Consider the following 24,122-nt stretch of genomic DNA (forward strand, 5'->3'; position numbering starts at 1 on the left):
ATCTTAATTGTTGTGTTTAGAACGGCAAAGTCTATAGGAAAAATTATTGAGAGCTCTGCGTAAATATTGCTGTGTCATTATTAATGAAACTAAGCTCGTATTAGCTGATAGAGAATTTCTATTTAATGTGCTCTTTATTCGGTATAATGCGTTGTCATAGTTTGAAACAGATAAGCGCAGACAGTTTGCTAGCTTGAGATAATGAGCAGCTGCTTTAGTTGATATATATAATTCATGCTGAGCAGTTCAGCTGCTGTCTATATAGAAATGTTGAGCTTGAAGCATCCGAAGACATGCGATATTATTGAGCTAAATCAATTTTGGCTACGTGATCATTGTCGCTGCGCCAAGTGCTTCAATAAGCAGACGAATCAGCGTCTCTATAATCTGATTGAGTTGCCAGCTGATGTGGAGGCAGTGAAGCACAGCTGGTCGCCAAACGATCAGCTGGAGGTGCAATGTAAGTAGCACTAAATTAAATTTATACACAGCTGATTGTCTAATGTTTAGGGAGCGATGGGCATACGTCCACGTATGATGTGGACTTTGTATATAAATCGCAAGTAGCTGAGCTGATAAGCAGGCGCTCATTGATAAGTGCATCGGGTTTGACGCCTTGGAATCGCAGCATTGTGCTACAGAATGAGCAACACTTGCGCTTTCCGCTGGTGCCACTGTTTGCCAACGAGGAGAATGTGAAGCAGCTGGTTGCAGCGCTGGTGCGTTATGGGATTGTGTTTATAGATGAAGTGGAGCCTACGCCACTGATGACTGAGTTGGCGCTGCGGCGCGTGTTTCCGCTAATGAAAACTTTCTTTGGTGAAATGTGGACATTCAGCGATAAGCAGGATCATGCAGATGCTGCGTACAGCAAACTCTATCTGGGCTCTCATACAGACAATACATATTTCTGCGACGCTGCTGGTCTGCAGGCGCTGCACTGCATCGAGCATGCGGGCACGGGGGGCGAGAACTTCTTTGTGGATGGGCTGCATGTAGTGCGTGAGCTGCAGCGCCGCTACCCAGCCGCCTATGAGCTGCTCTGTCGCGTTAATGTGCCCGCCGAGTATATTGAGGAGGGCCAGCATCATCGCCATACCGCGCCCATTATACGCATTGATCCGCTCACTGGCGAGTTGCTGCAGCTGCGCTTGAATTTCTATGATCGCGCAGTGTTCAACACGCTGCCGCAGCGTGAGATGTCGCAGTTCTATGCGAGCGTGCGGCAGCTGCAGCAGATTGTGCGTGAGCAGGAGCAGCAGTGGTTCCTCAAGCTGCAGCCCGGCAGCATTGTCATCTTCGATAACTGGCGTGTGCTGCATGGACGCAACGCGTACACGGGTCGTCGCACCATGAGCGGCGCCTATGTCCAACGCACAGACTTTCAGAGCAAGGCGCGTGTGCTGGGCATCATCGAGTGAGCCACGTTCACATGCTAATAAAAAATTACGATTACTATCAGTGGCCAAAGTGTAATTCTTATTAGAGACAGACGACAGACAGACACAAATATCGCCTGACTTTTGTTTTTATGTGTGCGGCGACGCACTTTGAACTTTTTCATTTAAAAACTGAAATTACTTTTGCGCTTGTTGCTGTCGCTTGTTTGGTTTTGATCTGATTTTCGTGTATGAGGGGGCGCAAATTTAATGGCTGTCGCATTGCCCTTAAAATGTCCTCAAAAATAAATATGTGAACACATTGCACACACTGGCAAAAGGAATGCCATACAGCAAAAAAAAAAAGAAAACAACAAACAGTTTGGGAAGCTGCTGCTGCTGCTGCTGAATATTTATGATAATTGCATTTTATGCAGCGTTTCCGTTAGCTCTGCACTTGCCACACTTTTATGTGCTGACATGGCCGCCGCCGTCGCGCATCGAATCCTTTAAAAGCAGCAGCCCGCTGTTCGAAGCTGCGAAGCTCGCGCAGCTTGCAATAAATATTTTGACAAGCGGCAAAGGCCTGCGGTGCGGGTAGCTCTCGATACTGTGAATCGTGCCTTTGCATTGCATACTTTTCGGCGCGCCTTTACTCAGCTATAAGAAGAAATCTCGTGTGTGCGTGTGTGTGTGTGTATGCGTGTGCTGCATTCTTGTGTGCACTTTGTGCATTTGTGCCGTTCGGTTCAATGGAATCAACATGCAGACAACTCCAGCTCACCCACTGAATATGACAAAAGACAGAATTGTATAAAATATTTTCAACTCAAAGACGTGCCCAACAGTTTGTAGTTTGCTTTAATTTAATTAATTGTCTGTTGAAATAAATATATATAAAATTGATTTATACGCCAGCAAACTAAATAAATGCCACATACACATAAATTTCACCTTCTGCACGAATTTATGGCAATAATAGTGAGCAATAAAATTGCCAAACTGAATCAAAGAAAAAGCAGCAGCAGCAGCAACAAAAACAAAACACACATAAAATAACAGCAAGAGCAAAGAGCGAGAGAGCGCATAACAAACTAAAATCAAATAAAGCGAACCAAAGGTCAGTCGACATGCATGTTGGGCATATATGGGGGGTGGGGGGCAACAACAAAGAAAAATCATTGAACCAATTCAGCGACCAACTCAACAACCGGAAACGCGTTTCGAATAAAAACGAATTGAGGACTTAACCGTAACAGTAAAAAGCAAAAAAGTACGAGAACAAAACCAAACAGTAACAGTCACGCCAAATGGGCGTTCATTGATGTTGGCGACGAAGCATAAAAACCGCTTCGCCTACCCACCCACCCAACCACCCCAACTGTTTCTTAGCCTTATGCAACATGCAACAAAAAGCAGCAGCAACAACAACAAGTGATTACAATATGCAACGGCCACAGCTTCTGTCGTGAAGTTTTAGTGCCAATGAGCTCTAATTGAGGCCACGAACCGTATCCGTATCCTAGACAAATTTGCTGAAGCAAAAACAGTCATGGCAACAACAAATGGCAGCCAAGTGTCCTGCATGTCATAAAAATGATGAATGCCAAGCAAAAAAGTGTCACTTGTTGCGTAGTTGGAGCCACGCAGCAGCAGCAGCAGCAGCAACTTTAACAAGGGCTGCGTGGGTGGGTCAAACTTTATGTTCGAGTAGCAAATAATCATGTCCGGTCAGGGCTGGGGTCGAGTTCGTTCAATGGGGTGCGCATTGAGTGGCTAACGGGTCGTATGAGTGACATGAGCAATGGGCCAACAGAGCGAGCGAGCTCGACCATTGACCATTGTTCGTAGCGTAGCCGGCAGTTTGCTTGTTTTGCTTTTTGGCGATTTTACGGCTTATGACAAGCCATAGTGTTGGTGTTCTGCTGTCTGTGTGTGTGCATATGTGTGTGTGTTCACTATGAAGTGTTGCCCGTAGTCGAGTTTATTAGTAGGGCTTATGTTTTATGGCCAAAATGACAATGGATGGCCAACAGATGTTTGTTTGCCTTTTGTTTGTTTCGCCCTCATTCATCTGCTCACACACACACACTCACGCACATCAACATTATGTACGTATGTGTGTGTAACTAGCAGTAGTTGTCATATGCTCGAATAAGCTGTCATATATGAAACATAATTTATTATGTTATAAAATAATATCGGGTCTCTCTTGCGTTGCTACGTTGCCATTCGCTTCATTGGTCGATTAAATCGACCATTTTGTTGGCAGACTCAATTATTCATATTCGCTCTTGTTGCTGTTGTTGTTATGATTGTTATTATGACATGTGTTTGGTTTGTCGCTGTCTGTTTTCGGGGGCCGCTTGTTTGCTTGGCTGACTGCCATTTATAACAACTGTCAACTGGGGCTACAACTTGGTAATCGATGTGAGCAACGATTCCGAAATTGGACACACGTCCAGCATTGTCAAAGTTTAAGCGGCAGCAACGTTTATAGATCATTAAGCATAAATGTGTCGCTCGCTCTCTCTTGCTATCGTTTGCACTGTCATTTATTTATTTGCTGTTTCTACTATTTGTTCGTCCTTACAGTGTCCTGCAGCACGGTGACGGTTACCAAATGTCAAGCAGCGCTGCGCACATTGCAGGCGTTTCAATTCTTTCGCCCCACCTGTCTGTGCAAGGAGCCTGGCATGGATCCCGATTGCAATCATTTTCGGGACTTCCTTTTCGATCATCCCTGCGGATTTGTTCTCAAGAAAGGTAAGTCTGATATATCATATATCCTACTGTCTAATTGACTTTGTCGCTTTGTCGCTTTGTGTGTGTGCAGCTGAAAAGGATCCATACCCAATCGATGCTTTGCCCACATGCAATCATGCGTTGTCCGTTTGCCAGCAGGAGCGCAAATGCCTGAAGCTCTTCGAGGACTTCAAGACGCACTGCAAAGTGCGCGACAATAAATGCAAAATGGAAAATAGGTAAGCAATCAGTTCAAAGCTAAAGCTATTAGATCATTAAGCATAATTGCTAAAAGTATAAACTGCTTGGGTTAGGTCATTAAATTGGCACAGCTTTGCATAAATAGTGAAGCAACAAATTAGTATAACAATCAATGATAATTTAGGTAACATATTTTAGGGTTATTAAATACGAGGGAGTCGCTTTGGGTCCTCATGTGTATTATTAACTAAAGGTTATAACTTTACGCAAGCCTCTAATTCCAATTTAATTTTCTAATTGATCATTTATTTTTACTCTATAACGGTTTGGGCATTACGAATATTATTTATTATTTATTGGTCTTATAATTAAATAAAAGTCAACTTAATATTCTTTAGTTAGTTAGTGTTTGCTTTAAATTTGAACGATCTATTTGACGACTCTCTTACTCAACTTCATGTGCTCAACTCTCTTTAGACTATGTTAAGCTGCTGCTTCTGTTAAGCTCCTGCTTATCTTTTAATTTCGCCTAACAGATTATACAGCAGTCTCATCCACATGTTTCATTTATATTATTTGTTTATAATATAATTTTATTTTAATTATATGAAATTTGAACGAATGAGACGATATTCTTCGCTTGAAACTTTATTAATTGGCGATTAGTAACTTTCCTACTTAACGACAATTAAGCAACTTCCAATGCATTCTGTTAATAAACATAATCGCTGCGATTAACACTGATGCACTTACATTAACTCTAATCAACACAGTTTTGTTCAATTCACACATAAAACTTAAACTTAAACTGTCAACTCGGATTGTCGCGTGTAGTGTCTGCAAACTTCCGAGTTAATAAGAAAATTAATTTGCTTGCTAATTATACGCCAGGCCACTTCGCTGCTGTTGCACTCACTGTTGCCAATATTCAATTTCGTTTTTCAATATTATTGAAAAACAGAAACTTTCACATGTGTAAGCGCCACTTGCGCTGGCAACAACTTTGGCATTAAATTTGCTGCGCAAAGGTGAGCAGTAAAATGAAATTTCCTGCCTGGCTGCCTGGAAATAATCATATTCATACCAACACCAATACCAACACCAATACAGCTGCGGATGCTACACACTTGCGTATCTGACTTCAATAGCCTGGCAATACAAAAACGTTCTGAATGTTTTAATAGCTCGAAATGACTTTTTGCGGCAAGCAGCGCAACGCGCTGCCATCGACTTTGACTTGGATTTCTGCCGTCGCTAGTGAGTTTTGGGCCAAAGTTTCAGGTTTTGAAGTTTGAACACGCACAGGGGAAACAGCAGTCGATACGCCAGCTGCTGCTGCTTTGGCTGTTGTGCCAGCCGCCGCCGCCAATGCCATAAAATATTAATTGTGCCGCCCCAGCCAACGCCCTCTAATCAACTAACCCCTGCACACACACACACATACACGCGAGTGTGCATGTATTTTTGATGCAGTTGCCAATTTTAAACTTTGCTTGAGCGCAGCGGAAGTGGAAGTCGAACGTTTTGAGTCGAGTCGAGCTCGTTGTTGTTGGGTCGTGGTGCTTTGGGCTTAATGTGAATTCAATTAGCGTAGTTGGCGGGCAAACTGTTGCGGTTTACTTCCTCGCTGTGTGTGTGTGTGTGTGTGTGTGCATAAACGTATATGAAATTACTTCTAATATTCTATTTTCAGGGATGCCTGCCATGACTCGTGGACTAATCTGCGCCTCTCGCCCATGTTCGGTTGCATCTGTCCAAATAACCATATGAAAAAGCGCTGTGATCGTATTTTTAATATTGTTAATCACAATCCGTGTGTGGGTAAGTCCTCAGTCAGCTCTGACAGCTGCCAACTCTCAACTTCTCTCAACTATGACTACAAAACAACACAAACCTATCAAAGAAGTGTCGAAGCAAACCAAAAATATAAATAACTATCTACAATATTTCTACGAAATTCTAAGTAATTTATTTCCAAACTATTCATTTCTTTATCTTCAAAATACTTGAATTAGCCACTAACTATTTATGAGTTTTTATTATTTGAAAACTTTGATTTTAGTACATTTTGTGAACCTCAGAACTCAAAACTGAAACTAGTCTTACAATCTAAGTAACCTAAATACCAAAAAAAAAAAAACAAACCCAGAAACTAAAAACCGCACGCTTTTGCATCAAAACCAAATATCAACAAAATATAATAAAAAACTAAAATATATATTATTAAAATTTAGTGAACCAAAATTGAAACCCACATTTGCGTGACTTGCGATCAGTAAAGTAATTATACATACTATATGCCTTTTTAACAGATAACTAACTATATACTATAATTAGCTATGCTAAGTATTAACGTAAATATCACGTATACGTACATGAATGTAACTCCAAGCTGCCGTGTTTACTATCACCGCTCTCTATCTCTCTCTCTCTCTCTCTCACAACACATACTGTCTCTCTCTATCCACTCTCTATTTAGTATGTAAACATGTGCGTATGAAACTGAAACTCCACCTAACTAAGCTGTCAGCCTTTAGTACTGAATTGAAAATTGATATGTCTTACACCTGCCTTAAGTAAACTGCCAGCACTAAGATTGAGTCTGTTAATTGTGCTTTACATATGACTATTTAGCTTTAAGCTTACTCGTATATTGATATCGATTGAAGTGCACCCAACCACCCACAGAACGAACGAACACACTTAGAAATATAAGCGCTGTCAATTGCCGCTAATTTCACTTTAGTTTATATGATCTATATACATATGTATTGTATATATGTTGCTGTACTAACCTATCGCCTCACTAGCTAACTTTAGTATGTGTATATTTAATCGCTCACCAATCTCTAACCTAGGACAAGCTTGAACAGGGACTTGTGTGTTATTGTTTGACTATAGAACTTAAAGTAAACTCACTTGCGTAGCTGCTGTGCTCTCTCTCTCTCTCTCTATCAACGCTTTAGCAAAACTGTTTATAGTTATTTCCTTGTTTCCAAACAACAGACTCTAGCGCTAACTCAAACTCTAACTCACACTCGAAACTCCAGCAACACTCATTTCACCCACAAAATCCCACAATCATTGCTGCTGGCGCTAAATACACACACACACACACACACATGTAAACAGGCACCCCGCACCACGCACCCCGCACTTGCATCCTCTTGGCTTAAATGCACTCGAGGCACAAATAGCACTAATCAAATACACGCCACGCACACAAACCGAGCAACAACAACAACAACAACAACTCTGAATGAATTTGCACCTTTCTGGCACTAAACCGTTTTTGCACCCAATCCCCTACCCCTTGCACTCCTCGCACTCCCACTCGCTCCTCGCTCTTTGGCTCTTTGCAGATAGACTAATATTTTTCCCAAACGGCTTGCCGAAACTGAAACAAAAGCCAAAAGCAAAGCCGAAGCCAACGCGCAAACAAAAGCCAAAGACCGGACACGGACACGGCCAACGTCATGGCCATGCCTTAAATGGCACCGAGCTGCTGTCGAACAACATTGAATATCAGTATCATGATGAGCCCAACAATGAGCAGCTGGAAGAGAACAACAACAACAATGAGGAGCAGGATGACGACGATGATGAGGACTCGGACGATGATGACTACGATGACCGCATACGCGCTGAAATTTATTCAAACTATCCGCATTATCTGCATCCACCATCGTGGGGCATAAACAATCCGCTCGTGCTTGCCTCGCACAGTCCGCATACCTCCGAGGACGACGATGTGGTCGTCGAGGTGCCCACCACCGCCCAACATCACCACAAGAAGCAGCAGCAGCAGCAGCCGCCGTCGCCAGCGCCGCTGCCCGCACATGTGGATGACTTAGACGATGTCGTCGTGGTCGATGCTGGCTCGGGCATGCATCACACGCATACGCACACGCACACACACGCACGCAACTATTACGCACATGCTGCGGAGCCAACGTCCAGTGTGGGATCAGCAATCGCCACGAGCACAACCCCAAGCTATACTAAGTATGCCTCAAAGCCTCGGCTTGGCCGGGGTGAGCCCAAGCTCAAGTTGCCGACAAGAAGGCAACTTTGTTAAAACTTTCACACACACAGGCACACACATAAGCATACGAGAGAGATTCTGGCCCCTCGCTAACACATTCCCGGGCTTTTCATTAACTCAACTAAAAACTATTTTAACCGCAGCTGGCTGCAAGGCTGGAAAACTTCACTGCTGAAAAGCTTTTAAAATAATTGACTCACTTGGGTATGCCACAATTTCCGGTTAACAGGCAACTAATGAATGAGCACAGCTATAAACCAGCCAAACAAACCAACAAAACATACACACAGACACACGCACACATGCAGACTCGAACGAATGTTGTACATTAATACAACAGGCTGCTTGGCTGCTGAGCACTTGTAGAGCATTTAAATAATCCGTTCGTTATGCATTCCAACTCAATAAATATTCAAATGAGTCGTGAAAGAGGAGCCACAACCTCCAGTACATTCTAAACTGTATGCTCCTCAGACTCGGCATTTGTCCGTAATGCCACTAAGTACGCCAAGCAAATCCTAGCGCAGGATACAATAAATTTATAATGCCTGCTGCATTGCCGTTGTCATTTGGCATCGGAAGTGAAAAGTCACACACACAGTACTCACTCCCCTCCCCACCCCCCTCCTGTTGCACCACTTGCAGCTGCATATCTTACTCCTCTCTACACCGTGATAATGCCTTAAGCCGATTTGCGCAAGCTTAAAGTCATTTTCTGTATGAATAAACAGCAGTTATGTCATTTGCAATTTGCACAAGCTTAAGCAGCACAATAACAACAATAGCAATAATAACTATTATTATAAGAACAATACACGCACACACACATGCATAGCACTTGCACTTGACTTTTAACGAGCACTCTCTGTTTTTGATAATTGAAGCAATTAGCTTGTATTTATGCCTTACTAACTAACAGACACTCACTCACTCACTCACTACGTATAACTAACTAATTTATTGCACTTGTATGTTTATATGTATATTTGTACGATATCTCTCACCACTTCCTTACGCACTCAACATCCGTAAATACGCAATTCGCACCTAGCACTGGCATCAATTCGCACAAGTCTGCACATCCTGGCGATATAATCGCCGGCAGTGACATAACCCACCGCACCATGGACGAGAGAGGTAAGTGGCTTAGCTTAAGCGTCTATTTACTTTGAATGATTGTCTATATAGATTATATAGCTATAAGGCGTAATTCATGCTGGAATTTAATTAGTAGTAATGAAGCAAAGCTACATATTGAAAAGAATGTCCAACATAGCGCATTTAACTTCATTTCATGGCACATTTAATATAATGAACTCTATGTGAATTAAATACTTGTTAAATATTAATTTGATATTGCGATTAGTACTAGTAATCTACTCAATTTGATGAGCATTCAGTACTAATCTTAAATTACCACAACTATTCAACAAGAGTCAGAAATTATAAATACATATCAATTAAATATATCGATCTATTTGCAAAGTGTTCGTATACTAAATAAGCAAATAAAGCAGGCGAAAGTTTGGCCCTTTTAATTTCTGATAAAGTCAAACATCTTATGCTTTTTTTCACTAGTTGAAAAGTTAATGTTGACTTTATGTTTATCAATCTTACAAGGAGTCACCACGACGTTGGGGTCACCGATTTGGCTGAAATTTGTATATGTTATAGCCCTGGGACTATTTAGTGGGAATGTAAGATATTATTAATTAAATAGAAATAAACTTGCATGCACCGGGAATTGAACCGGATCTCCTGCTTTAGATTCTGCTACTCGGCAGTTGAATTTCGCTCAACTTTATGATTATTTAACACCTAGTGCAAAACACTAAGGACGTTTTAAGGACGAATCCTTGGCCGTCGCGTCATAATATTGCACATGCATACTAAATTGACCTAGGGCTATAACATATCCAAATCGGTGACCCCAACGTCGTGGTGTCTCCTTGTTAGTATGATCAATCAATACGGAGATTGTGACTTGTCAACTAGTGTAAGTGAGGCATAAGTTATTATATTTTTATAACTATTATATTAGTAAGAGCATCAGCATAATTTAGCTGATCAGCCTGTTGACTTCACTATGAACTATAGAATTAGTTTTAAGCTTTGCAACAAAATCTGAATTATAATACAAAGTGAAATATTATTTTAATATATTATTGTTGTGCTTATGGCAGATTAACTTAAGCTGCTGGGGAAGTTTTTAGAATTTTTGCAGTACTAAAATTAATAACAATAGTAGTCCGTGTATATCAAAAATATCAAGGCAGGTAATAAATAAGCAAAATTGGATTTAATACTCCATCATTTCTGCACATGATTAAGGAGTAAAGCACTTTAGACAATTTAAGCGCACACTGCACCAAACTCGCACTCGCTCGCACTCACTCACTCTCTCTCTTTCGCTCACTCATACGCTGTGTCTCTGTTGCTTTGCACACACAAAGTATAGACAAACAAGCGGCGGCACACCAAGTGGCAAAATGGTGGCCAGCGTATGCTGCATCCTGTCGAGAGCCTGCACCCTTTGACTTGTTTGTTTGTTTGGCGAGCAAAACGCGCTGCGTTCTCTGTGCTTGGCACGACTTTAGTTATAGCTATCTGCTACGCCAATCACTTGCAGTTAGAATCAGATACAAACACACACAGATACACAAATGCACACAAGTATCATAAATAAGCATTTTGTTTAACTTAACTAACTGCAATAACAATATGAAGTGCACAGCGCTTTGTGGCAGCGTTTTGCCATCTATTATTACTCACACACACATGCAGACACTGACATTTATTGTTGTATTTATCTTTAAGCTGCGCATCTGCATGCTGCAAAATGCTGCTGCGTAACCCAATCGATTGTTTGGCATTTTGATTGCAACGCACTTTGCGCTGCTGCGCCAGATATTTATTGCCAGATATGCCCCAATGGGCCGCAACGCTCGCTCGCTCGCTCGTCATCATCATCATCATTGAAATCGACATCATTATGCTCATGGCTGGCTTTGTTTTTCGCATGCAAAACAGGCATTGACTGCTCGCTCGGCCAGCAGCTGCTGACATGGGTTATAAATTTGAAAGCTGCTTGGCGCCCCATTGTACTTGGCGCAGTGACTTCATTTGCTGTAGGGCCCCAATACACACGCATATGTTCAGCTGTTGTAAATGACTGCAAATATTAGCAAATGCGTATTTATGCATGTCACATGCTGTGAAAACAAACACACACACACACCGCCTCACATAAATCTCTATATACACTTTGCGCTTGTTTGCGTTTATTCACATGAGAGCGATAGCCACTAATTCTATACGCATGCATAGGCAGCAATCTACAGTAATAACTCCTAGAGTTGCACCAAACTAAATGCAACATTGTTGCAATTAAGTTTAAATTGCTTTGCCACGCTGATAAGAAAAAAATTTAATTAAGCACAAGTGCAAACAATTAAAGCGATTTGTGAAGTGCAACAAATTGAGGTTGGCACGCAGACAGTGACACTCGCATGTCCTTGCCGCGTGCTGAGCGCTTGCGTGCCGCCATAAATATTCGCATAATATTGCACAATGCCCACATTATCTAGTCCACCCGATTTGCATTATAGCTGAACTAAGTTTATTTCGAAATTAGAAATTTATTTCAGTTCGCGGCATCAGCATAAACAACAGCGCAGCGCTTAAAGCTACAGTCAACAACAGTTGCTTACATGAGCGATAACAGTTAGCAAAACAGCGTTAATCTCACTTTGAGCTCACTCTCTTGCGCTTAGCCTTGTTTATATTTGCGACAAGCATAAATACGAGTGTCTGCTCGTCCATTTAACAGCAGCCAGTCCCACTAGCTTAGGCTTATCCTTTGAGCATTTGCCTTTCGCCTCAAATGAAGCGCACTTTGGCGTGCGCTCGCTTAGATAAGCGAATGCTATGGCTGCGAAAGTCTCCATTGAATCGTTTCACCATTGCCTCGCTCTATCAGCGCATGACATTTGAAAGAGGTCACCCGCGCGCCCCCGCACCAACCGCTTTGTATTCTGTTTTTGTTTTGCTTGTGCTGCTGCTGACATTGATAGCGTCTGCAGCAATTCTGCGCTGGCATTTGATGCGTGCTGAGCAGCAGCATAAGCAATTGTCAGCATCGAGCTTCGGCTTAGCCAAGCGCCTAATAGTCTACAGACACAGTCAGCTCGCAGTTCGAATTGATCGCATCTAAACACTTTATAATTAGCATTTGATTTTCACGTTTATTGTATTGCCAAAATTAATTTGTACGCACCTCACTTCGATGTTATGTAGCGCACTTCAAAGCACCACAACTTTCCCGTCTTACTCTACGTATACTTAACTTTTCAAGTTGAAAATGTTTTCAAACACTTTTACTTCTCGTTTTGATTTCATTTATGAATTTTTGCGTTTTATTGAAAGTCTTTGAATATTGGCGCACTGAATGGGCCTTACAAGTTTATATACTCATTATTTTCTTTCAATTCATCAAAAGTAAAAAAAAAAGACCAAGAAATTAACAAAAAAAAAAAAGAAAGAAATATATATGCTGATGAGCTGCGCAACAACTTTAAAAATTATCTGCAATAGCAACAGCTACTCGTATCTCTACAATAAAAAATACATAAAACCAAACAACTACAACAACTACAAATTGCCAACAAAGTACAACAACCATTCTACCCTCTCTCTTCTTCTGCTTCTTGCTACCTCCAAACTAAAATAACTCCACACAGTAAGAATATTGGGCATGGACGAAAAGTTGCATCAAAGAATCTTCGATGATAATTTGGCGCTCATTGATACGCCACTGATAGCCATGGGCGGCTCGGCGAGCAGCTATAATTATCCGGGCTCGGTGTCCAACTCGCTGCACGGCGTGCTCAGCTATCCATTCAATATAAGCGGCTTCCATCAGCGCCACATGGCGGCGGGGGCAACGGCGTCAAACGGAAATGAATCGCCCTTCGATATCGTTGATACGGGCTATGGCTTCAGCGGCAATTCGAATGGCAATGGCAATGGCAACGGCCATTCGAATAACAACGGAAACGGAAATACCGGTGTTTATTACCAAAGTATGTGTGTGTGTGTGTGTGTGTGCACAAATGTGTGTACATGTGTGTGTATTAGCATGAACGTAATCAATAAATAAATCACCACAAAATAGGAAAACCAAAATAAATAAAATACATAGAGAGAGTTTGTTGCCAAGGCTGTTGCCAATGCATTGGCCAGCAGTCTGTAATTTTCTCACCCGTCAGGTAGTTTATTTTCATTTCCTTTTATGGAGTGTGTTCCTAATTTATATTTTTGTGTTACATAATTAACGTTTTACGCGTGTTGTGCCGTCCCCCCTGTAACTAAAAAACAACAAACTCACCTCGTTCCAGGTACATTGAAAATATATATACAACAACAATAACAATAACAACAACAACTACAACAAGTTCGTTCTACTGTAAAAAATTTGCATCTTTTTAGTTTTGTTTTTCAATTCCATACAAATTATATCAAATGGGCAAGTGCTCGTCTTAGCTTTGTGCATACTTTTTGGCATTCGCTCAACTTTTATATACATATTACTCTATATACAAAAGCAGTTACAATCGAACAATCGAATACAGTACTACTATATATAACAATACAATTATATTTTATATATTTTGCGTTCAACATTTTTTTCGTATTCAGCTTGCTACTCGTTTTCACTTTCGAAATAATAAAGTTTTGAAAATTTTCCTAAAACTCTAACAAAACAAAATAAATTTGATAAACTCTTCGTTCGACAAAATATCAGGCAATGAATTTTGTTTCACATTTTGTTTATACAATAAATAGTTATTAAACGAACAACAAAAGAATGTAAACAATGTTAATACAAACCTAAACACTTGATAAACTTAACAGACAAAAAGCTGTCACCAGCGTAAACAAAATTCATTTAAACCAAAAAAAAAAAACTGAAACTAAAACTGACAAATAATTTTTGTTCTACTTAATTCAAGCACCAAACTTTTTTCCAACAAATTTTTGACGCACTCGTTTTTTGAAACCTGAACATAACAGTTACAAAATCACACAAAATAATTTAATTAACTAGTATAATGCGTTATACAAAGTAAAAAAACAAAAACATTTCTTTTTAAGCAAACATTTTGTTCTAGTGCAATTTTTTTCCAAACATTATTTTCATGCGTTGCGTGTTCAAGTTAACTGACAACTAAACATCATTTAACACCAACAACAACAAACAAGAACAAACTGTTCATATGTAGAGATAAGTCTATTTGACTGAGAACAGAACAAACGAGAAAACAAATTAGCAGACTCAAATTCATCTCGAGTTAAATTCATTTTGTGCTTTTTTTGCGTTTTGAAATCAATTGAACATACAGCGGTTTGAAAATCCAATCTGTGGATAAATCAAATTGTTTTTTTTTGCTCACTTTTCAGTTTTGCTTCAACATATTTTTTCATTTTGTTGGCCAAGCGTGTATATTCAAATTGCCGACTTTGAAATATACAAGAGACTTTTATTAGCCGAAAAAACGAAACATTTTCATTTATACACATACATAAAGACAGACACACACACATATGCATAAGACATAAGTTGATCGTTAGCTAAGTCGATAATTCAAGTTTTACGCGTAGGTAGCAAAGTTTGCAGCTAAACTTATTAATCTTATTAATTAAGCGTTTTTAATCCAAATAAAATAAATAGTTATTTAGCTATGTTCTTGCCAGTCCCAGGCAGCCCCCCGCTGCACCCCGTAGCCATGAAGCTCTCACACCTACATATAACAAATAAAGTAAATTAAAAAGCTAAAGTCTGCGCTCCTCTCTCTTTCTCCCCCCCATCACAACATCCAACTGTTGAAAGTAAAAAGTCGTACTACCCAAATGCCCGTTAACGTTACGTTAAATCTAGTTTACGTAGGCAACGAATTCGGTATATCTACTGTCGTATATAATTGCTTTTAATTTTGTTGTTTATGTTTTGCGTTTAAATTATTCGATTATTTCAATGATTTATGGGTGTGGATAACAACTGTGTGTCGGGTCGGGTCGCTAATGAACTGAATATCCAACAGTAAGTTGGTTAATTAAACTTAAAATCGATATAACAAAATGTGGCACCAGCTGTGCTCCCAACATAATGAATAACCAACGGTTAGGCCACTCACCTGACCACCCCCCGCCCTCAACTCTTTCTATCGCTCTCTCATTCATGCTCATTGCTGTCATTGATTACACTCTAGTGGCAGCTTGTTGATAATCACTTCTAATTAGGATTATTAACCAGCTATAGCCAGCCAGTGATGTAATCAGGACTAATCATAACAGCCTTAAAACTTGTCAACTTTCCATATATGTTGTGTGCATTAATATCTCAATTAGTTAGTTAGTTACATAATAAAGCTATTCAGCAAATAAGCGACGCATAGCGCAAACAATGCATAAAATGTTAATTAATTAACGCCCACGACATTGTTTAAATTTAAAAATGTTAGACAACAATCCATAATTGTTAATAAAATGTGCAAAAAATATTTTAATTGCAATGAAATATTTTTATCAATGGTTATTATTCATGTTGGTGAAGCGGTCAAAGGTCAAAGTTCATAGCAACTTGTGTGTTCATTTTCGAAAGTATTTAAATCATTTTTCCAGCTGCAGCTCGAGCGACTAACTAATTGCAAATTTTCAACATTTTTCCCCACAATCCTTTGCGGTAACAATAATGACAAACGATGCAACACTCTGTGGATTTCACAACTGCAACTTTGACTCGTACTCAAAACCAAATCTCACTTGGGCACGTCTCGGCTATTGTTGCTGCTGCTGCTGCTGCAGGTGGTCAGGACGTCGAAGTTGACCTCTCAACGGAAATAATCAAGCAACACTTTCAGGTGAGTGCAACACATGGCTGCAAACTGCAGTTCCCAGTGGGTCAGGGCACACTAAATATTTTCCTTTTTTTTTTTTTTTTGTAGAGTACCTGCCACACTGCATTGGATACCTGCCGGGAAGATCCGTCCTGCTCATCATCGCTGCAGCCCATGCTGACGCATTGTGAGCTGCATCGCTGCAATCGCAATGCGTGCATGACCTCACTGCAAACGTTCTACAAAGGACCGCACGAGGACCTAAGCCTGGACATTGCCTTTTGTCTGTGCAAGTAAGTGGCAACTGCTGCGTGTCGAGCTGCTGCATAAAATAAATTTGTGCGCTTCTCTGTTGCAGAAAAAGCACCAACAGCAACAATCAGCAGAGCAGCAATCGGCACGACATGTGCATGATTGCCCAGGAAAAGCTGCATCCAGTTTGCGCACAGCGACCGCCCGATAACAATAATCCGGCCAGCTCCAATGGCATCTACTACCATCCGCCGCCAGCGTGCCATGTGGTCGCCGACAGCTGCAAAGAGGATCGCGAGTGCAGGTAACCCAAAAAAAAAAAGAAGAAAAAGTAACTCTCGACTGACTCGACGACAAAATTGCATTTCATGTGTGCGGAGTATATTAAATTACGCGTACTTAGGCCAGGCCGCAACTTTGATTGCCTTTTTGGGCGTGGGCCAAGTTGACAACTGCCAACGGCGCAAACTCTATGGGGGGGGGGGGGGGGGGGGGGGGGGGGGGGGGGGGGGGGGGGGGGGGGGGTGGTTCATTTAAGCGGGGCGTTAAATTACCACTTTGCATAGTACTGAGCGTTCGCTCAGGTAAAACGAGCAGCTCCAAAACTTGCAGTCAGGCCGCGACTGCGTCAAATACAAAGTTAAGTGATAAATACAGCCAACCTACGGGTTGTGAGCATGTGTGTGTGTGTGTGTGTGAGTGGGCGTGTTTGTTGTCATGTTACGGCTGAACAAGCGTCAGAGTACGTGGCTCTGTGGTTGTGAAAATTAATTGCCTTTTAAGTGAATCTCACTTGCTTTAGTAAACAACTAAATTGGACTAATGACGCTCATTTTGTATGCTGCAGCGCCTCATGCACATGTCTCTCTCTCTCTCTGTGTGTGTGTGTGTGTGAGTGTGTTTGCCTAGCGTAAATGTGTTAGTGCAGTTCGCTTGTGTTGACTTATTACGTATACGACGCGTTGTACACAAGCCACGTGCCACTTTTGCAGCAGCAGCAGCAGCAGCACTGCTGTGGCTTGAGTGTTTTACAAATGCTTCGACGGCTTCCTTCTGCTTGCAGCGCGGCACGTGCCACATGCCACACGCGAATTGCTGCAACGCAATCGTTTACATAAGCGGCGTCGAGGAATTGTGGGCGCAAGCTCATTATGCCAGCGACTGAAGACAAAGCAAGTCTGCTGCATTTATATAAGCAGCTTTATTAGCAAGCTAATGAGCTAATGCTAGACAATTATGCAATTATTGAGTTACAAAGTTGCAGATTTTTCAATGCAATCAAATGCGAGCCTGAGCCTGCAACTAACGCAAAGCTCAGCTCGTAAATTTTGCAGCCACAATGTGTGTGGAGTGCAGCATAGAAATAGCTAAAGCAATTCCAGCATAAACTGCATGACATCAATCTCAGCGTCGAGCAAGCTACAGACACAGACTCGACTGCAGGTAACAGGACACTTAGTCACAAGGCAACAATGACAGGCATGATGACAATGACTCTGACGCTGACGCAGACCCAAACGATGACTGCAACTAACGAGCAGGAGGAGGCGGAGTAGCAAACAAGTGTTTACAAGCAGACTTTGCACTTTTATTCCACTCACTCTAGACTCAAGCTGGAGTACTATGAGCAGGCCTGTGCGGTGGACAGCGTGACCAAGAAGTGTGCCGGGCGTGCCAGCGGCTGTCGCACCGCAATGATTGGCATACTGGGCACTATGCTGCGCACCACTTGCGCCTGCCAGGGCACCGATCCACAGCATCTCTATCAGTGCGTTGGCTGGCGTCGTCTGCTCTGGATGAATCCATGCGTTGGTAAGTAGCGTGGCACACCCCACAGCCCAACAAATTAATATTGCGTGTGTTTGTTTAGTTGAGGCCCAAAAGGATTTCCACATGAAGCGTTTGGCTGAGCTTGGTTTCTTAACTACGACGACAACAACAACTACAACTACAACAACGACAACAACAACAACGCCAGCGCCGCCACCACCGCCGCCGCCTCCACCTACAACAACAACCACTAGCACTAGCTTGCAGCCAAAGCAAACAGCCAGAAAGCCAGCCACGCATATATTCAAGGTAAGTGGAGCATTAAGCAACTAATTGTAAACCAGATACAATCCTATTAACAACAACAGCAACAGCAACATAAACAGCTAGCTGCCCTTTATCTGTTTACCTTTAACCCCCTCCCCATTCACTCACTCTATGAACTGACCATATGTCCGTTGCTCGACTCGTGCCGTCTGTTTTCCAATCAGCACTCAATCACTGAGTGTGCCGAGAGTTGAAAAGCCAAGCGCACAATATGACCCCAGCATTGAAGCATTTATCCAAACCGACAAAGCAATCAATTCCTGGCCTTTAGTCCTTGTTGCTACTGCTGCTGCTGCTACTGCATTGAAAAGATTAAACCCAATGTGCAGAAATATTCGCAAAGCCTTTAACATCTTGTATTTTTTCTCTTTTATATATATCAACCACAACAACAATAACAACAACAACAACAATTGCAATGGCACGAAAAACCACAAAAATGCAAATAAATAAATAAAAATGAATAAACTGTGCAACAAAATTGAAAAACCACGCAAAAAAATGCACACACACAACTGATAAAAAATATATAAATAAAAAAACAAACGCAGGCAAGGGAGAAATCGGAGCCGGCATCGGTGGACCACAATCATCTCGATCCGCCCGATTCGGTGCCGCTATACAGCGGAAACGATGGCAGCGAAAAAGACGGAAATGTCGATTATGGACCCGACCATACCGACCCCAATGGCAGGGGACGCAGCAGTCACGGAAATGGCAATGGCAATGGAAATGGCAAAGTCGAACATAAACGGCAGGGAAAGAAGAATGGAAATGGCAACGGCGGCAGCGGCGGCCGGCATGGCGTCGATATCGATGATCCAGTAATTTTTGTTGACCAAACGGAAACAACAGAATTTGTGCACAGCATCAGCTTCACAGAGCCGACAACCACAACGACCACAACAATGGCAACCACAACGACAACCCAACCACCAAGTAAGTAAATGCAAGTGGGTGCAGCACCGCTCGCTCGCTCGCTCGCACGCTTTGCGAATTGCGTATACGCAACTGCTGCGTGTCTCTGTCTCTCTGTATTATTTGCCTGGCCTTGTGCTGCGAGTGCTAAGTGGCGATAACTGCGCTACCAACCGCTGGCTGCCGTAAAAATATCACCACATTTCCGTGGTTGGTTGCGCGACTGCGGAAAGTAAGATTCGCTTAATGTTTTGTCATTTAAACTTGGCGCCACTTTATCACAATTAAGCGCTCATATGCGTTGCCCACAGCGCGAGGCACCAGCCAAGCTAACACTCGCTTCCGTTTCGCAAATTATCAACATAATTGATGTGGTCGATGTGGCGTTCATGACATATATATATATTTTTAACGAAAATTAGATACTAATTGAAAGCACCTGCCTCATCAGTGCCAAACATAATGCTATCAAATTTATGCTTCATATGTGCGACTCACCACTAAGCGCATTTCATTCAAAATATTTAACAGCTTAACATTTAATTTTAAAAAGCTCTAATGTTTCTATTCTTGCTTTCGTAGAATTTCTTTATACAAAGAGTCAATTATTTAATTGATTTTATACTCTTGTTTATACAAATTCCGCTTAGCACTTTTTTAATTTTTGTTGTGCTCTACTAAATTAAAAAAAACAGCAAAGTACGTGATCAGCTGATGTGAGTTTCATTTTATTATAGCCAAAGCTTTAAACTTTCTCAGTGTAACTTCGATTCTTTTCAAACTGAATTTGGCCAAATTCTACTTTGTGGGCATCATTGCTTTTATTACATTTTTAAAATCCACAATTCTTCAATTTGTGGCTTGTAAAACTCAAAAATAAATTTAGTTCAATTTATAAATTATTGCAATTATATTAAGCGCGTTAAAAGCAATAATTTTATTTCAATGCCCACTTCTGTCAGAATAGAATTGAATTTAGTACCACTGTAGCCAATTGCTTTATCACTTTAAATTCCAATCTGTGTTTATTCTTAAAGACAATTGAGTAAAACACTTTGCTGCTAGCTGAAAATACAAACGAAATTTAGATGTTTAGTCCATTAGGCAAAGCCTTTTTATGTTGCGAAATTTCATTAAAAATGTAAATGAGTTTGTTTGTTTGCCAGCCAGCTGGCTGGATGGATGAATGTTGGTAGGCAACTCTCTTCTAGTGTTTAAATAACATGCATAAATGCAGGTTAACGTTTGGGCGCTTGTAATTATTCAAACCACTGGGAAATGCACATGAATAGTTTTTGGGGCGGCTTTGGTTGAGGCTGCAGCTGTCTCATTTATAATTGATTTGTTTGATGTGCAGGCTGAACTGTCGGCTATGAATTGTATTTAGTACTGTGCGTTGAATTATTAAGACGAGCAAACTTTTATTATTAATTTAAAATGTAAATAAGATGCGAGTTAAGCTTATTTATTGGCAAAGTTTTAGGCAAACTTAGTAGCTATTAAATGCAAAAAGGGTCAAGCGCTGAGCACAGCACGTGGCGTAAATTTAAACAAACTTAAAATGCTTTTGTTTATTTTGCAGGGAACTGTGTGGTGCAGCGACCACAGCAAAGCGATCAACTGATACGCGAAGGCAGCAGCAAGCGGGTGAGTAAAACAGTTGGCATTTAATAATAATAACAAGAGTTAACAGCAATTAGCTGTAATTAAAATGTTTTCACTTATGCGGCGACTTGCAAACTGTCACAACTAGTCGCCCAAGCATTTTTAATGCCATCGAGCTCAGCAAGTGCCATTTGCATAACTAAAAGTTAGCCGAACAGCGAGGCAAACAACAAAACAAGCGAACAACTTTAAGTGGCAAGCTGTTACACATGTCTCTGTATGTGTGTGTGGGTCGGCACGTGCTCTGCAGAGAGATGTTAACAACAGCAAGGCGAACAATATGGACAGAGCCAGAAATAAAAATGAAAATGCAACAGCAAGAGCAACAAATGCACTTTTCTTTTCACTTTTGCTAGCTGCTACTTTAAGTTTACGTGCTGCCAGTTGCAATTTAGCAGCAAGTGCAATACAATTAGCGTTGCGCTGTATTACGCGGCGTATGCGTAATACGATGCTGTTGAAATTAGCAGCTAGCGCAACGCCCAGCGCTCAACTCTAACAATTTTAATATTTTCCGTTGCACTCCTAACATATTTTTCACTCTTTTTGTATTACGGCTGCTTTAGATCTACTCCATGGACGACGCTGAATGCAGCGAACTGTGCAGCTGCGGCGACTCGCTGACACTCACCTGTCACGCCCTCTGCGTGCCGTTCGCCCCCTGCCGCACCGCGCTGGCGTTTTATAGTCACGCCTCGCCAGCTTATCAGGCGTTCCGCGGTCGCTGCCTGTGCTACTCGGGACGCTTCATCTGCATGAAGCCGCCACCCGGGGAATACTTTCTGCCAGGTTAGTTGTTGCTACAGACTTTAGAGTCTGCATGCTGTTAAGCACTTTACGATTATCGCTAGCGACAGCCAATGACGCAGCATAAAGTATTTTTAAAGCTCTTTTCATTCACCCCGACAAATGTATAAACTTGTTCTTGCTCAGGTGGCGTCTTTCTCCTGCTCGGCTATAGTGCAGCAGATGAAGCGCTGCTGCGTCCGCACACCAATCTCGGCGTGCAGGACGCTGTGCGCGCCTTGCAACAATATGTGACAACCTATATCAATAATCAGGTAAGAGAGCCAAAATTCACTCACTTACGCTTATTAATTGTTGTTGCGTTTTGGAATTGCTTTGCCCACTCACTTTGCAGACTCAGTGCACGCTGACGCTGTTCAACATGACCGAGGAGAACATCATCATTGCCGCTCGACTGCCGCACGACGGCAAACTGCGGGACATTGAGATGCTGCGCAAGGAGAAGGTAAGCAGTTTATTTACAGGCGCTTAGCCTGGCATGTCATGTGCTTATCTGTTGGCTTGCAGGACGAATGCACCGCGATACTGAAGACCATCAGTCATCATATTAACACCGAGCACAATGAGCTACAATCCCACCGGCTATTGAGCATTTTCAAAATGTCCGAAGTCGATGTCGTCTGGCCGGAGAGCACGAGTGCGGCTCGCAGTGGCCATGCCGGGCATGGCCAGTTGACAATGGCCAGTCGCCTGCTCACCCTGCTGCTGCTCGCCCTGGCAGTCATCGTGCGTGGCACGCTGCGTATGAGTAACCTGAATGCGCACAGCAGCTGGCGTCTCCCCATAACATGATAACGTGGCGCAGCAACGTACTGAGCGTTCGAATTCCAAATGTATGTAGCTAATTTGTATTTGGGTTGGGTGGGGTGGGATTGGGGTTGGGGTGAGCTTAACGGGGATTTGAACGCTGCTCAGCACGAGTTTATATAAGTACAATATACTTACACTACGCTAGGTACTTACTACGATATAATTAGACGTGAACTGAAACATATACGAGGCATAATAAGAATAATAATAACAACAGCATTAAATGTCAGTCTCTAGAATAGCGAACTATGTTGTATACTTTAAGAAGCCGTTAGAAAGAAGAAGAAGAACGAAGTACATTTTGATACGTATCACATTTGTGTGAAGCATTGATTAATTGATATTGATGCAATGCGCAAAAGTCAAACAATTAAGCTGCTGTCTACATAATAATTAACTTAACAATTAAAGGGAATATCTAAATATACAAACCAAAAGGTTAAAAATATAACACTATGCATAGTATGTATGTAAATAAACTAAAGCTAGCAGATCTGTTCAGTCCAGCTACACACTACAAAATAATCATCACATATGTTTATGCCCAATTTATGTTTGTTCGTGTTTTTTTTCTGTGTTCAAGCGAATTGTTAGTCATACATTACAATTTTTACTTCTATGAATTTGTTTGCTCATTTTTTCAAGCTGTCAATTATTGCGCATATTTTACACATTACCTTGACAGGTTTCATAGAATGCAATCAATTTAATAATTTGATTTCCTTATTGCGACTTTTTGGCTGCCACAACTTGTTTGTTTGTTTCAAATTGATAAACAGATTAAATTATTAATATAATAACAGTACATATCAAAGTGAACACCTAAATATACACAGTCGTAGAAACAAATGAAACCTTTGTACATATTTACCTATATATATATATATATACACAGCAGCAACTTTATACTAAAAGCCCAAGCTAAAGTTAAAATACAAAAGTAAATTTATGAAATATTTATACTACTATGATCAATATATATTGTAAATTGAACGAAACTTCAGTTGCGCCTTAAATGAATTATGTAAATCTCAAATATTTTGTAAATAAGTATCGACAAAAAATCCAAACTAAAATTCTATGCATACAAATTGAGTGTTTTAGATGTAGTTATGCATATGCGATTACACACACACACACACAGTTACACTCTGAGCCTAAGCTTGACCATTTGACAAAGGCTGGACACACACACAGACGCATACACACGTATTGGTTGTTGGAGTGTTAAGTGCGCTGATGAAAGATGGTCACAATCATGAAAAAATGTCTTCCTTAATGCATATACATAACTATATGTGTTACATA

General features: G+C 41.3%; 2 protein-coding genes across 3 annotated transcripts in view; both read left to right on the top strand.

Annotated features, from left to right (window-relative positions):
• The window catches only part of LOC108603298 (mun), a 64,990-nt gene extending 42,129 nt beyond the window's left edge, over positions 1–22,861 (top strand). Inside the window, exons 4-20 of one of the 2 annotated variants that reach the window (XM_017991973.1) lie at positions 3,975–4,145; positions 4,216–4,363; positions 6,019–6,146; positions 7,688–8,330; positions 9,422–9,507; positions 13,110–13,451; positions 16,234–16,289; positions 16,374–16,558; positions 16,624–16,821; positions 18,124–18,329; positions 18,388–18,596; positions 19,166–19,553; positions 21,115–21,179; positions 21,764–21,986; positions 22,131–22,258; positions 22,339–22,449; positions 22,512–22,861. In XM_017991973.1, the coding sequence (XP_017847462.1) occupies positions 3,975–4,145; positions 4,216–4,363; positions 6,019–6,146; positions 7,688–8,330; positions 9,422–9,507; positions 13,110–13,451; positions 16,234–16,289; positions 16,374–16,558; positions 16,624–16,821; positions 18,124–18,329; positions 18,388–18,596; positions 19,166–19,553; positions 21,115–21,179; positions 21,764–21,986; positions 22,131–22,258; positions 22,339–22,449; positions 22,512–22,796 (3,572 nt within the window). In that variant the 3' untranslated portion in view covers positions 22,797–22,861. The remainder of the gene's footprint in view (positions 1–3,974; positions 4,146–4,215; positions 4,364–6,018; positions 6,147–7,687; positions 8,331–9,421; positions 9,508–13,109; positions 13,452–16,233; positions 16,290–16,373; positions 16,559–16,623; positions 16,822–18,123; positions 18,330–18,387; positions 18,597–19,165; positions 19,554–21,114; positions 21,180–21,763; positions 21,987–22,130; positions 22,259–22,338; positions 22,450–22,511) is intronic. The other variant, XM_017991972.1, reaches the window with a different exon arrangement.
• LOC108603300 (trimethyllysine dioxygenase, mitochondrial) lies at positions 229–1,452 on the top strand. The gene is made up of 2 exons (XM_017991977.1): positions 229–460; positions 511–1,452. Exons 1-2 carry the CDS (start codon positions 235–237, stop codon positions 1,419–1,421), a joined length of 1,137 nt encoding a protein of 378 aa, XP_017847466.1. The 5' UTR covers positions 229–234; the 3' UTR covers positions 1,422–1,452.
• Positions 22,862–24,122: the final 1,261 nt, after the last annotated feature.

Source organism: Drosophila busckii, chromosome 3R (genome assembly GCF_011750605.1).
Source record: "Drosophila busckii strain San Diego stock center, stock number 13000-0081.31 chromosome 3R, ASM1175060v1, whole genome shotgun sequence".
Classification (NCBI taxonomy): domain Eukaryota; kingdom Metazoa; phylum Arthropoda; class Insecta; order Diptera; family Drosophilidae; genus Drosophila; species Drosophila busckii.